The sequence below is a fragment of the Rana temporaria genome, chromosome 8 (assembly GCF_905171775.1).
Source record: "Rana temporaria chromosome 8, aRanTem1.1, whole genome shotgun sequence".
In the NCBI taxonomy this organism is placed as follows: Eukaryota; Metazoa; Chordata; class Amphibia; order Anura; family Ranidae; genus Rana; species Rana temporaria.
This window is the reverse complement of record NC_053496.1, coordinates 100101169-100113715: the sequence shown is the minus strand read 5'-3', so window position 1 is coordinate 100113715 and position 12547 is coordinate 100101169. Positions and strand designations below refer to the sequence as shown.

Sequence of the window (12547 nt, the reverse complement as noted above, 5' to 3'; positions counted from 1 at the left end):
GCTGTGATGATTGGGCTCCTAGTTTCTAAGCTGCCCTGCGCCTGGACAGGTAAGTGAACACCCTTTATATATTGTGGGGTGTCAGTCAGTCAAGCTAGCTAGAGGCTGGACACCTGTGTGCGGTGACCATATGGGGGAGTTTTTAGGCTAGCTGTGGGTGTTTGCAAAGTGTACTTGCTTTTTACCTGTATGATGGCACACGACAGTTTGCCTTGCTTCGCCATGGAACATGTGCATTCTCAAGAGCACTGCTGTGCTAAGCAGTTCGGTGGCCATGGCGCACACGGCTTCACCATAGACGTTGTGCGCACTCGGAGCCGTTCATGCGCCGTAGCCTGATCTGGGCGCACATGGATTTGCGTCATATGCAAATACAGCCACGCCTCTTTGCCAGGACTGCGCACGTGCGTCAAACTTTTTGGAGCACAGCCAGCTTATTTAAGCTGTGTATGCCAAGCCTGCAGTGCTTCTAGAAGGCAGCTGTGGGACACAGAGTGGGCTCTGAACCAGGCATTTGCAGCGGTTCATTTCTCCTTACCCAGGTCACGTGAGTCACCACGTGTTGGTTGGCAGGCTAAGGTGCTTGGCAGGATTTTTGCATGGGGGCTTGGTGAGCCCTTTTAAAGGGTCTCCATTCTGAGGTGTGTTTAATACTACACCCAGGTACTCCCTTTTTGTGGCTTGTAAATGTTTTACAAAAAATAGGAGCGGGACTAACACTACATTGAATGGCACACCTATGTCGTCAGTAGCTCCCGATGAACCTAGTCGTATCCCTAGTGTTGTATCCCCTGAAAGACCAGAGGCAATCTGAGCCACTGCGCCTATCTGGTATGGTGCCTACAGTCAACGCTGCTGCGTAACCCTTTATCACCAAGGATGAACTGTCCTCGGCCCTAGCCATGTTCGAGCACAGGATTGATGGCATGATTGCCTCCATCCTGCAGGGTGGCAAGAAGCGTGACAGACCCCCTCCTCTGAGCCTCCTAGTTTGGAGCAGGAATGGGTTGATAATGGGAAAGAGCTAAAAGCTCAGGATTCTGTGGAGGGCCTGGCAGATGAGTCTGCTTTTGAGCAATCTGGACAAGAATATATCCAGTTGGTGTCTGCCTCTGGTGCAGAGGCTTTTGATCCAGACTCTTACCGAGATGGTTCGTTCTGCTTTTAAGTTGCCTCTTGCAGAGGTCACTGAGCCCTGGTCCTTTTTGGGGTCCCTGAGGCCTCTTCAGGACGCACGGGCTTTCCCCTTACAATACTGTTGGAACAGGCGGTGTATGCTGATTGGGAGCATCCTGACAGGGTTTTTGTTCCTTCTAAGAGGTTTTCCCTTTTATTTCCCATGGATGAAAAGTTCAAGGGTATTTTTGCCACGCCCTGAACTATCAGGTGCATCAGAGAAAAGGGGCACCAGACAACCCTCCATTTGGCTCTGTATGAGTCTTCTAGGAAGGATGGTGTTCTCCGAGGAAGTGCCCTATGCCCAGTTCCAGGCATGCTTAAGCCTAAACTGGTGGTTGTAGGATCAGAACCTGCGACAGGGAAGATCTTCCTCCTGGTAACTTAGAGAGTTCTCACTACAGATGCCAGTCTCTCAGGCTGGGGGGCTCACAGCTATGGGGAAATGGTCAAGAAGAACATCTGGCCCTACAGTTCTGGACAGCGGAGCTTCAGGACCACCCTATCAGGTTTCAGTCTGACAATGCCACTGCAGTGGCCTATATAAACCACCAAGGCGGTACCAGGCCGTTCAGCTCTGAAGGAGGTGAACCACGTACTAGTCTGGGTAGAGGGACATGTGCTGATTCTATCGGCAGTCCATATCCCATGAGTAGAGAACTGGAAGGCAGATAATCTCAGCCGCCAGCAGATCTGCCTGGGGGAATGGTCTCTACACCAAGGGGTGTGCCTGCGTTGGGAATAGCTAGAGGTCGACCTATTGGCATCCAGGTTGAACAACAAGCTACAGCAGTTTGTGTCCAGAACAAGAGATTCTCTGGCAATCGAGGCAGATGCTCTGGTAGCTCCATGGAGCCAGTACACCCTGGTTTATGCTTTCCCCCCCAGTCATATCAAATTGGTGCTGTGACCGAATTTTATTCGGCTGTGTGGCACCTGAAAAGCGGTGTGATACTTGTGGGTAGAATCGCTGCTCTCTGCAAGGGCCACGACACACCCTGTGGTGTGTGCTTGACTTCCCTTTTGCAGTTTTCCCTCTCTTCAGAGGGCTCACTGGCAAGACACTGGACAGTCCTGCTTGCAGCTGCCACTGACCTGGTCACAGATGGCCTTAACTAATTCTTCTCCACCTTGGTTTTGAGTACTTAAGCTGAGATTCCTCTCTTGCTCGCTTACATAATGGAGAATCGTAAGCAAAGGCAACTCCCCTGTGAGCCTCACTAACTTTTGATATTCTAAGGCCAACTGCCAGATCATCCTTTAGGACAGTGTTTTATATAGTTTGTGTAGTTTATCAGTACTTATGTTGTATTGCCGTGGATCAGAAACTAACAAAGGCTTGGGGGGATACCTGCCTCTAAGCATATCTTGACCCAAAAATAAAATGTAATCCTATTACAGCTTTGCAGTTCTTGGATGTGCTGGATTCACTAGTCTTCTTTATTCAAGCAAAGGGTATTTTCAGCATGTACAGAAAATCTGTTGCTTTTACCAGAAATGCAGTGTTCTGTGAGCTTAGAAGAAAGCAGGAAGAACTTTGTCTTGCTTGTGTAAACTACTAGTCCCATCAATCATTTTGTTCATTAGTATGGACAAAGGCAAATATGTTTGAAGTCTAGTCTGTGGGACGACCATGGTTACCCCCATCGATATAGTGGGGAAAGAAAGCATAGACAAGAAGTGACGGGAAGTGTTTTCTTTTCACTATTAGCAGGTATAAATAAGGGGAAAGTCATTATACCCATGGACTGGTAAGCTTCAATATTTTACATTTTTGGTTTAAATACACACTTAAGATACTATTTCCAAACAAGGCTACAAATACTCTAACACCCAGTGTACTAGAGGTCAACAGGTCAGCTGCAGTTTAAACTTGCAAGCAGATGTTGAGATGAGGGAATACTAAAGTTTAAGTTGACCACACTACTTGTGCTTTCCCTTAATTTATATCTAGCAATAGGCATTACATAAGCAATGCACAGTTTTGCAATGCATGATTCATTTGAATAGGCTTTAACACCACACATTCACCCACGTTACCAAAAAGGCATTCTGTGTTAAAGCACAACTTTAAATATAATTTTTGTACATGCTGCAACTCAATGTCCAGAATCATGCATGATTGTGGCTCAGTGTCGACCTATTTTATTGCAAATATACGGTTTGTTTTGCTGCTGCCAAATTTGCTCAGTGACATCACGGCACTGGTTCCATGCAGGGATTAAAACTTTAGAATTGCCCAGTCATGTCTGCTTTATGGAATTCTTTCCTGCCCATGAAAATTCTATAGTAAATGAAAATACAATATGGCAGTTTCTTATTATAGTACCCAGTCTTGATGGTTAAACTATAAGGGCTTAGCTCAAAAAGCGTTTTATGACTTTACATGTATTCAGTTCCCCTCCAGTGCTTACAATTGTCCTGCAGGTTGGTGGGTAAGCAGCTCAAGCACTGGTACATCACCTCTACCTTCATTTTTCTTTTTTCTTTTGGCAGAAGTACACACACACACACACACACACACACACACACAATAATTCTGTATTATTTTAACTGATTGTCCATGTAGATGATGTAATGTGACTGGATAGGTTGGACGGATTGAAGGCAGCTGATGGGTTGTAATGAGACCACAAGCTTCAACCTTCTGTTTTTGCGTTATATGGACTGCCAGCCTTGTACACGCTGGTGTCGTTTAATGAGCAGCCATATTGATTTTGACAGGCACTGCATAGTGAATTTTTTATATTTTTTTTGGAAAACTGTATATGAGTAAATTTACCTTTTTATCTTCTTTCACTTTAGCAAATGTGGTAACCTTCCACCAGAGAGCTGCTTCTTCAGTCTCATATGCAGTCTAGGCTCATTCATGGGTAAGTTGTTTTGTTGATCATATAAAAGTACATTATGGCCATGAAGCTACACTAATAATTATTGCTCTGTATTGCATTTTTTGATTTTCCTTTAAAATATCTTATGAATCAAGTGCCAATAAGTATAATATGCCCAGGAACTCCAGCATATTTACTTCATAGTTTGCAAGTATGACGCATGAACCTTCTGTGTCCTAATATCTGCCTTCTCTCCCATACATATATCTCCAGCCTGTCTCTTCAGTCACCTGTATATTAACCATTCGGCTCTTTTATCCTGCACATCTGGACCCTTTTAACCCCATTCTCCCAATTGATGCTACCAGTACATTACTTCTGGTGACAGTGTCATGGGTGGCCAAGGTTTATTGATGTGCATGGGGAGTGAAGGCTGGCCCATGTAGTCCAATCCAATAGAAGAAATAATGTAAAACGAATTGCTGAAGTGTTAATATTGGTTTTCGATCAGTGTCCCAACACGCAGTGCCTTGCAGGTTATGTATGGGGCTATGTAGCTGCAGTCTGGTCAGGGTGCCCATTCTGCACACAGCCAAAAAAGCGTGTACAATGGGCACATAAGCATCAGAACTAGACCACAGAGCAATGGAAGAAGGTAGCCTGGTCTGATGAATTCAAGAATGGTTTGAGGAACATGAGTTTGAGGCCTCCAAGTTCTCCAGATCTAAATCCAATCGAGCATCTGTGGGATGTGCTGGAAAAACAAATCCGATCTGTGGAGGCTTCACTTCGCAACTCACAGAACCCTAAAGAATATGCTACTAATGGCTTGGTGCCAGATATCACAGCATACCTTCAGAGGCCAAGTGGTTTTGAATGTCTCGACTGGTTGTGGAGGGTGGTCATAATATTAAGGCTCATTGGTGTATATTACATGCCATCAAAGGAAAGCCATTTCTCAAATATTAAATTCATTTGGGTTCAGTTTTGCATAACCCAGTAATTGTCAAAGTATCATGGCAATGGAAACTGAATGAAGGGGTAATATAGGCTTAAAGGGGTTGTAAAGGTTTGTTTTTTATTTTCTAAATAGGTTCCTTTTAAGCTAGTGCATTGTTGGTTCACTAACCCTTTGCTTCGATTTCCCTTCTAAATGTTTCTTTGTTTGAATTTCTCACTTCCTGTTTCTCCTCAGTAAGCTTGCCCCCATCATCCGAGCTGTCTTGGCGGGTGGTTAGTCAGCGTGCTCACTACATCCCTGCGGGGAGACGCTGTGAACACTGATATGGCGGTATTTCTCTTTAAATTTGGCACATCTATTCCAGCAGAATATAAAAATGTCACACTTGACGTCCTGAATTTGTTGCACCTTTTAGGTTACACATAGAAATTGGGGCAAGGCTTTTGTGAGCTTGGTGCAAGACTTTAGCTGGCCATGCAATGGTCAAAATTCTGCTGGTCCAGTAGGGACCAGCTGAATTTCAATCAGTATGTGGGCTCTCCTACCAGGCAGTGTTGATTTGTTTAATTGACTCCTGTGAAAGGGAGACAATTTTTTTTCCCATCACTCATCGGCTGTAGCCACTGATCAGTGTATTCTGGCAGTGGCAGGGGCTGCTGTCAAAATAGTGTCCTGGCAGAGGCGTTTCCTCCATCCACCTGCTAGGAAATCAAACACAAATTGTGTAAAACCAGCTTTTGTATTATACCATCAAAAAAATCTTAATTTATTGCCTTGACAGTATGTAATGCTCTGCATAGTAATAAACTGACACTCTGGCAGCTAATTACTCAATTTTTTAAGACAATTTAGACCGCTCTGCCACAGTGCGTCCACAACACATTTAGCTTTCAACATTAACCACTGAAACTAATTATTCCTCCATTTGCCACATTATCATTTGCATGCTTTAGAAGTAAAGTTATGCATTATGCTCCAACCCTGTTTCTGAGCAGTTTGCTTGATGGGGTGGAGAAAAAGGATTCACTTGTCAGTTGTTGATTGGGGTCATGAATCAGAAGCACATGTAACCAATTCAATACAGGGCATTTTCACCCCCTTCCTGCCCAGGCCAATTTTTAGTTTTCAGCGCTGTCACACTTTGAATGACAATTGCGCGGTACTGCAACACTGTAGCCAAATACAATTTTTATGATTTTGCCCACAAATAGAGCTTTCTTTTGGTGGTATTTGATCACCTCTGTGGGTTTTATTGTTTTGCTCTATAAACAAAAGAAGAATAAAAGGTTTGAAAACAAAAAAATATATTTTTTACTTTTTGCTATAATAAATATGCCATTAAAAAAAAAAAAATCCTCAGTTTAGGCTGATATGTATTCATATTTTTGGTAAAAAAATTGCAATAAGCATATATTGATTGGTTTGCATCTATAGGGGATAGATTTATGGCTTTTTTTTTTTATACTAGTAATGGCGGCGATCTGCGATTTTTATTGCGACTGACATTGCGAAGGACAAATCGTACAGTTTTGACACTTTTTTGGGATCATTCACATTTATACAGAGATCGGTGCTATAGAAAATGCACTGATTACTGTATAAATGTGACTGGCAGGAAAGGGGTTAAATGTGAATCCTAGGGAGTGATTCTAACTAGGGGGCGGGGACTCACAAGGTAAGGAGACCGATCGGTATTCCTCTGCACTGGGAACACACCATCGCTGGGCATGCGCACCGGCTCCTGAGAGATGTGGCACGCGCACTCGTCCCCTAGACGGCAGGTAAGCCCAGGACGTCATATGACACCCGCCCAGGATAAGAGAGAGCCCTCCTCCGGATGTCATATATCTATAGCTGGGATGGGATGTGGTTAATATGGCATAAAACTAATTCTATCTGACCATGTTGATACTAGTTTAATGTTGTGGCATTCGGAATCTCTGTGTGACTTAGAGGTTGTAAACCTCTCTGTGAAAGTTGTACCCATATGTAAGCCTAGAATAAGCCTTACCTAAAGGTACTGTAAATATCTTCTAAACGTGCGCACTTTTGGAGATATTTACTGTGTTTTGCGCCGATGTCATCGGCACATGCGCTTGAAAGAAGCAGTCCCATGTGCATTTTCTTTACGAGCGAGTGCCGTGACTGGCGGCTCATGCGTGGGAGTGGTGTCCCGCAGCTTCGGCCAGTTGCAGAGCCGGAGTCTGCGGCACTGGAGGGAAAAGGGTAGAACATGGATGCGGCCTGCAGCAGGGGCAATGCGGGCTTAGGTTACAAATAAGTGTCACATAATGTGCTAGTATGCAATGCATACTAGCACATTATGCTTTTACTTTGCAGGGGCAAAGGCAGAAAGTAAAACCCAAACCATGCTTCAGCCTTTGGTGATGGGGTTCAGCTTAAGGGGTGTGAAATCAGTTAAAGCGTAACTTCCAGGAATCCCTCTTAAGCTAACTTTGGTTTGCAAACATTACTGAAATCTACTTGTAAATGTGTCTAAACGCGTTAACATTGGGCATGTTTAGCGCTTGTGTGATATATAATTTCAATGGCCAGAAAAAAATATTATTCTGGCGAATTAAATAAATTAAAGACCAAGCACTTGATGCCTGTAAAAGCGCCCAAACATTTTTCAGGCGTTTTTTTTTTTTTTTTTCCTGCCAAAACACTGCTGCCAGGAGGAAAGGCTTTTATGAGATTTTCTAAATGGTCTAAAAAGTGAGTGCAGTAATTGGATTATCTATATATATAAAACTCAAGTGTGTGTATGTATGTATGTTCCAGCATCACGTCCAAACGGCTAAAGATATTAACATGAAACTTGGCACACATGTTACTTATATGTCAGCAACAAACATAGGATAGGTGGTTTAACCCTTACCCACCCCCATTTGCCATGGTCGGGGTTTTTCTTTAAAGTCCCATTCAACTCTATGGGAAATACATGTTACTTCATAACTTCCAAACGGCTGTAGATATTTCGATAACACTTGGTCACATGTTACTTATATGTCCACTTAAACTGTAGGATAGTTAATTTATCCCTTAACTACCCCCATTTGTGAGGGTCGGGGTTTTTGTTTAAAGTCCCATGCAAATCAATGGGAAATGTATGTTCCCACATAACTTCTGTACGCCTGGAGATATTTCAATAATACCTGGTACATATATTACTTATATGCCAAATAAAAATATATGACAGTTAAATTAACCCTTACCTACACCCTTATATAAAAGATGGGTATATTTATATTACTATGATTTTCCTCCCCAAAAGGTTAAGATAGGAAGACCGGGCAACGCCGGGTATTCAGCTAGTTTTAAATAAGAAATGTTTGTAGTGGAAAGCACAATTACATTTTTTACTTTTTTTGAGCTAAATTGCACAGTTCTCATTCTGAAGTTGGGCAATGGGCAAAATGTTTGTAAAATTTCTTTAACCACTTGCTTACTGGGCACATAAACCCCCTTCGTTCCCAGGCGAAATCTCAGCGTCCGGCACTGCGTCGCTTTAACTGACAATTGCGCGGTCGTGCGACGTGGCTCCCAAACAAAATTGGCGTCCTTTTTTCCCCACAAATAGAGCTTTCTTTTGGTGGTATTTGATCACCTCTGCGGTTTTTATTTTTTGCGCTATAAACAAAAAAAGAGCAACAATTTAAAAAAAATATATATTTTTTTTACTTGTTGCTATAATAAATATCCCAATTTTTTTTTTAAAAACTATTTTTTTTCTCAGTTAAGGCCGATACGTATTTTTCGACGTATTTTTGTAAAAAAAAAAAAAAAATCACAATAAGCGACTGGTTTGCGCAAAAGTTATAGCGCCTACAAAATGGGGAACAGAATTAGGATTTTTTTTATTATTTTTTTTTTTACTAGTAATGGCGGCGATCTGCGATTTTTATTGGGACTGGGATATTGCGGCGGACGTATCGGACACTTTTGACACAAATTTGGCGCCATTCACATTTATACGGCGATCAGTGCTATAAAAATGCACTAATTACTGTATAAATGTGACTGGCAGTGAAGGGGTTAACACTAGGGGGTGAGGAAGGGGTTAAATGTGTAGCCTGGGTGTGTTATAACTGTGTGGGGGGAGGGGGGTGACTGGGGGAGGGGACCGATGCTGTGTCTCTATGTACAAGAGACACAGATCGGTCTCCTCTCCTCTGACAGCACGTGGAGCTCTGTGTTTACACACAGAGCTCCACGTCCCTGCTGTCACCTGCCGTGTCACCGACGATCGCGTGTACCCGGCGGACATCGCGGCCGCCAGGTACACGCATCGGGTCTTCGGCGATGCGTCGGGACAGTTTTTACCCGCCGCGCGCCACCCAGTGGCGCGCGCGGGTAATGCACATAAAGGCCGTTTTTAAACGGCCACTTGGCACTTGAGAGCCGCGCTGCGGACGTATTTCGTCTATAGCGCGGATCTCAAGTGGTTAATGACCTTCAAAAAAATTGAAACCTAAAAATGTAACTTTGTAACTTCAAAAACTAAAAACAAAAAGTACCTGCTATTGCTCACAGCCCCCCCCCCTTTTCCTGATGTGATGTCTTCCATGTTAGAAGGTGGAGTTCATTCTCCAGGGTCCACCTTGAATGTAGGAACATAGCCATCCTGTCTCGCTCACTCCTGAGATGGACTAGAGATTATGGGATTTGTAGTAATTGTAATGAAGTGCATATGATTGCAGCCAACTTGCATCGCTCGTTCCAAACAAACGAATGTGAAAGGGGGGGGGGGGGAGAGATTCCTGAGCTCATGGAGGACAGTACAAGGAGGCGGAAAAATTGAATGTATGTGGATTATTCTTGGAGGAAAAAAAAGGATATTGTTTTTAGTTTCGCTGAAAGAGACTGATCTTTTAATCCTTCAATTCTCATTCCATGGTTCTGTATTCCTTCTCACGAACGCGTCAGGCCTCATGGTTGCGGCACGACTTATTTTGGGACTTGATGGTTTAGAATGTAGCTAAATGTTGGAAGGTGCTTAAAGCTAAAATTGAATCGGCTTATCTTTTGCCTTTTCCTGTTTTTTTCTTTACACCCAAATTAAACAAGCTAATTACAATTTGAAATAAAACCTTTCTGTTCTTATGTCATACTTTAGTTTAGACCCAATGATTCTCTATGGTGTAGGCATGGCTGATGGGAGGGACTGGCAATGTGCTGTACATAGCATACGGAAAACTTCACCCGCCTTGCCTCTCCACTCCCCTCAAATCTCATGCAAGCAGTGAACAAAGTCTTGGGAGGAGTTATGCAAATATAAAGGTTTGATGGGTGGGTGTCAGTCTGGAGAAGTGGCCGTTCCAGTTGTGGCAGATTTTGTTTGACTACAGACTGTTTTATTAACATGGTAGTAAACTCTACAGTAATACCTTGGTTTGAGAGCATAATTCGTTCCAGAAGCATACTTGTAATCCAAGGCACTCTTATATCAAAGCAAATTTTCCCATAAGAAATTATGGAAACTCGGATGATTTGTTCCACAACCATTTATTCATATAAAAATTATATGAGAAAAAGCTCATAATACTGTACAGTACTGTAGCAAATACTGTACCTCTGTGTTGAGAAAAAACAAACAGTTTTAATGTAAAAAACAAAAGTATTACAGGCACAATGTTAAGGAGTCTGGGGCCAATCCAGTTAAAGCCACAGTGTATATGTACAGTAAAGCCGCTGGTGTACAGTATAGAGCGCTGTATGTGGCCAGATGGGGGCGATGGTGGCTCCCAGCACTTCCTGGAGAGCTCTGAGACACTTGAACTGTTGACATGACTTCCTGGTGCTCCAAACGCAGGTTATGCCCGCCCCACCCAGCTGGCAGTGTCTCAAGGAAGCTCTAAAAGCCACCATCGGCCCCAAACCCCTGGCCACATACAAAGCTATACTGTACACCTGCAGCTTTACTGTACATATACACAGCAGCTTTACATAGATGAGCACCAGACTCCCTAACGTTGTGAGTGTAATTCTTTTGTTTTTACATGAAAACTACTGCTCGTATATCAAGACAGCGCTTGCATATCGAGTCAAATTTTTATTTTATTTTTGTTAAATGTTGCTGGTCTTTCAAAATGTTTGTGTACTGTGTTATTCGCAAACCAAGGTATTTTTACTTGCAGGTAATCTTATAATAAAGCTTGCCTATAGTTTAAATGAATATCTCCTACATGGTGCACTGTTTAGGACAGTGGTTCTCAACCTCAGTCCTCGTACACACAGCCAGGGCCGGATTCCAGACAAGGCCAACAAGGCCAGGCCTCGGGGCGGCAGTGGGTGCAGGGGCGGCACTGCGGATGAGAGGAGAGGACACTTTTACTTTCATATCGGGAGTTCCCCCCTGTCATGCGGATGGTGTGAGGAGAAAAAACAGAGGGAAGAGGAGGTGAGCAACCCCCCTCCCGGTTCTCAATGTAATTTTGTCATTTTGGGCAGCAGCACCCCCCAATGCTCAATGTCATTTTTGGCAGCAACACCCCCCGGCTTCTCAGTGTCCTACCGAAAAAGTCCCCTGGCGGATAATGTCCCCCCTGTACTGCGCAGGCGGGGGCAGCATTGAAGGACCTGGCCTTGGGGCGGCAAAGGGAGTAGATCCGGGCTTGCCCACAGCGGGCCATGTTTTGGGAACTTCCCTCAGATAAAATAGCTTAAGGCAGCTCTGTAAAGTAAAGGAAAACCTGAAAATATGGCCCGGTGGGCATACTTGTGGACTGAGGTTGAGAACCACTGGTTTAGGAGATACTCCAGTGAGCAGCAGCCAGGGACATCACTGGCGCATGTCCTCTGAAGGAATAGTATACCAAATCTATATACGATCTCAGTGTAGAATAAAGGTTTAAAGGGGTTTTAAAGGTACAATTTTTTTCCCCTAAATAGCTTATTTTACCTTTTGGACTACAGGAGAGTCAGGACGCTCTCTATGTTGCAGATAGAGAAAGGAGCTGTGTGTTAGTGGGCGTCCGGACTCTCCTGTAGTCCAAGGGAGGGGGCGAGCATAACACTCCACACCAGGGAGAAAGCCTTGCATTACTGTGTGGAGTTACAGACAGAAGAACAAGAAGTGAGGATTTCTCAGAAGAAATAAGGACATTTAAAAGCAAAATGGAATGATGAGGTAAGTGAAGGAGGACTACACTAAAGTAAAGGAAGCTATTTAGGAAAACATTTGTACCTTTACACCCCTTTAAATGGTTATACCTGGGTTTGCAAAGGCATCTGGTGCGCACACAGTGGTTTTATATCCTTTGTGGCTATTGAGAAATATTTTTAGTAATTCTAGTTTTTGTTCCCAGGGTTCATCTTTAAAGTAAATCTGGGCTTTGCTAATGCAGGATTGGTAGCTGATGGCAGCACTGATAAAAACATAATTTTCTTTCTGTTTTTGTCTTTGAAGCCGCACCGTCATTTCATGGCTGGTGTCCGAGCTCTGTGGCATCTTCTACCACCTTTTTATTCATTTTCCCTTATTACAGTTCTTTAAAACTTCAAACTGCAATAAACCTAAATGACCCAACTTTCTTTAGCCTAGCCTGTCTTGGCAAGGCTTTGTTTAGAGGGTGCT

General features: G+C 43.4%; 1 protein-coding gene across 2 annotated transcripts in view; it reads left to right on the top strand.

The window, feature by feature from the left end:
* LOC120947220 (transmembrane protein 150A-like) overlaps window positions 1-12547 on the top strand; it is a 158276-nt gene that overhangs the window by 109693 nt on the left and 36036 nt on the right. For both annotated transcript variants that reach the window (XM_040362365.1, XM_040362364.1), the window contains one exon: window positions 3982-4049. In XM_040362365.1, the coding sequence (XP_040218299.1) occupies window positions 3982-4049 (68 nt within the window). The remainder of the gene's footprint in view (window positions 1-3981; window positions 4050-12547) is intronic.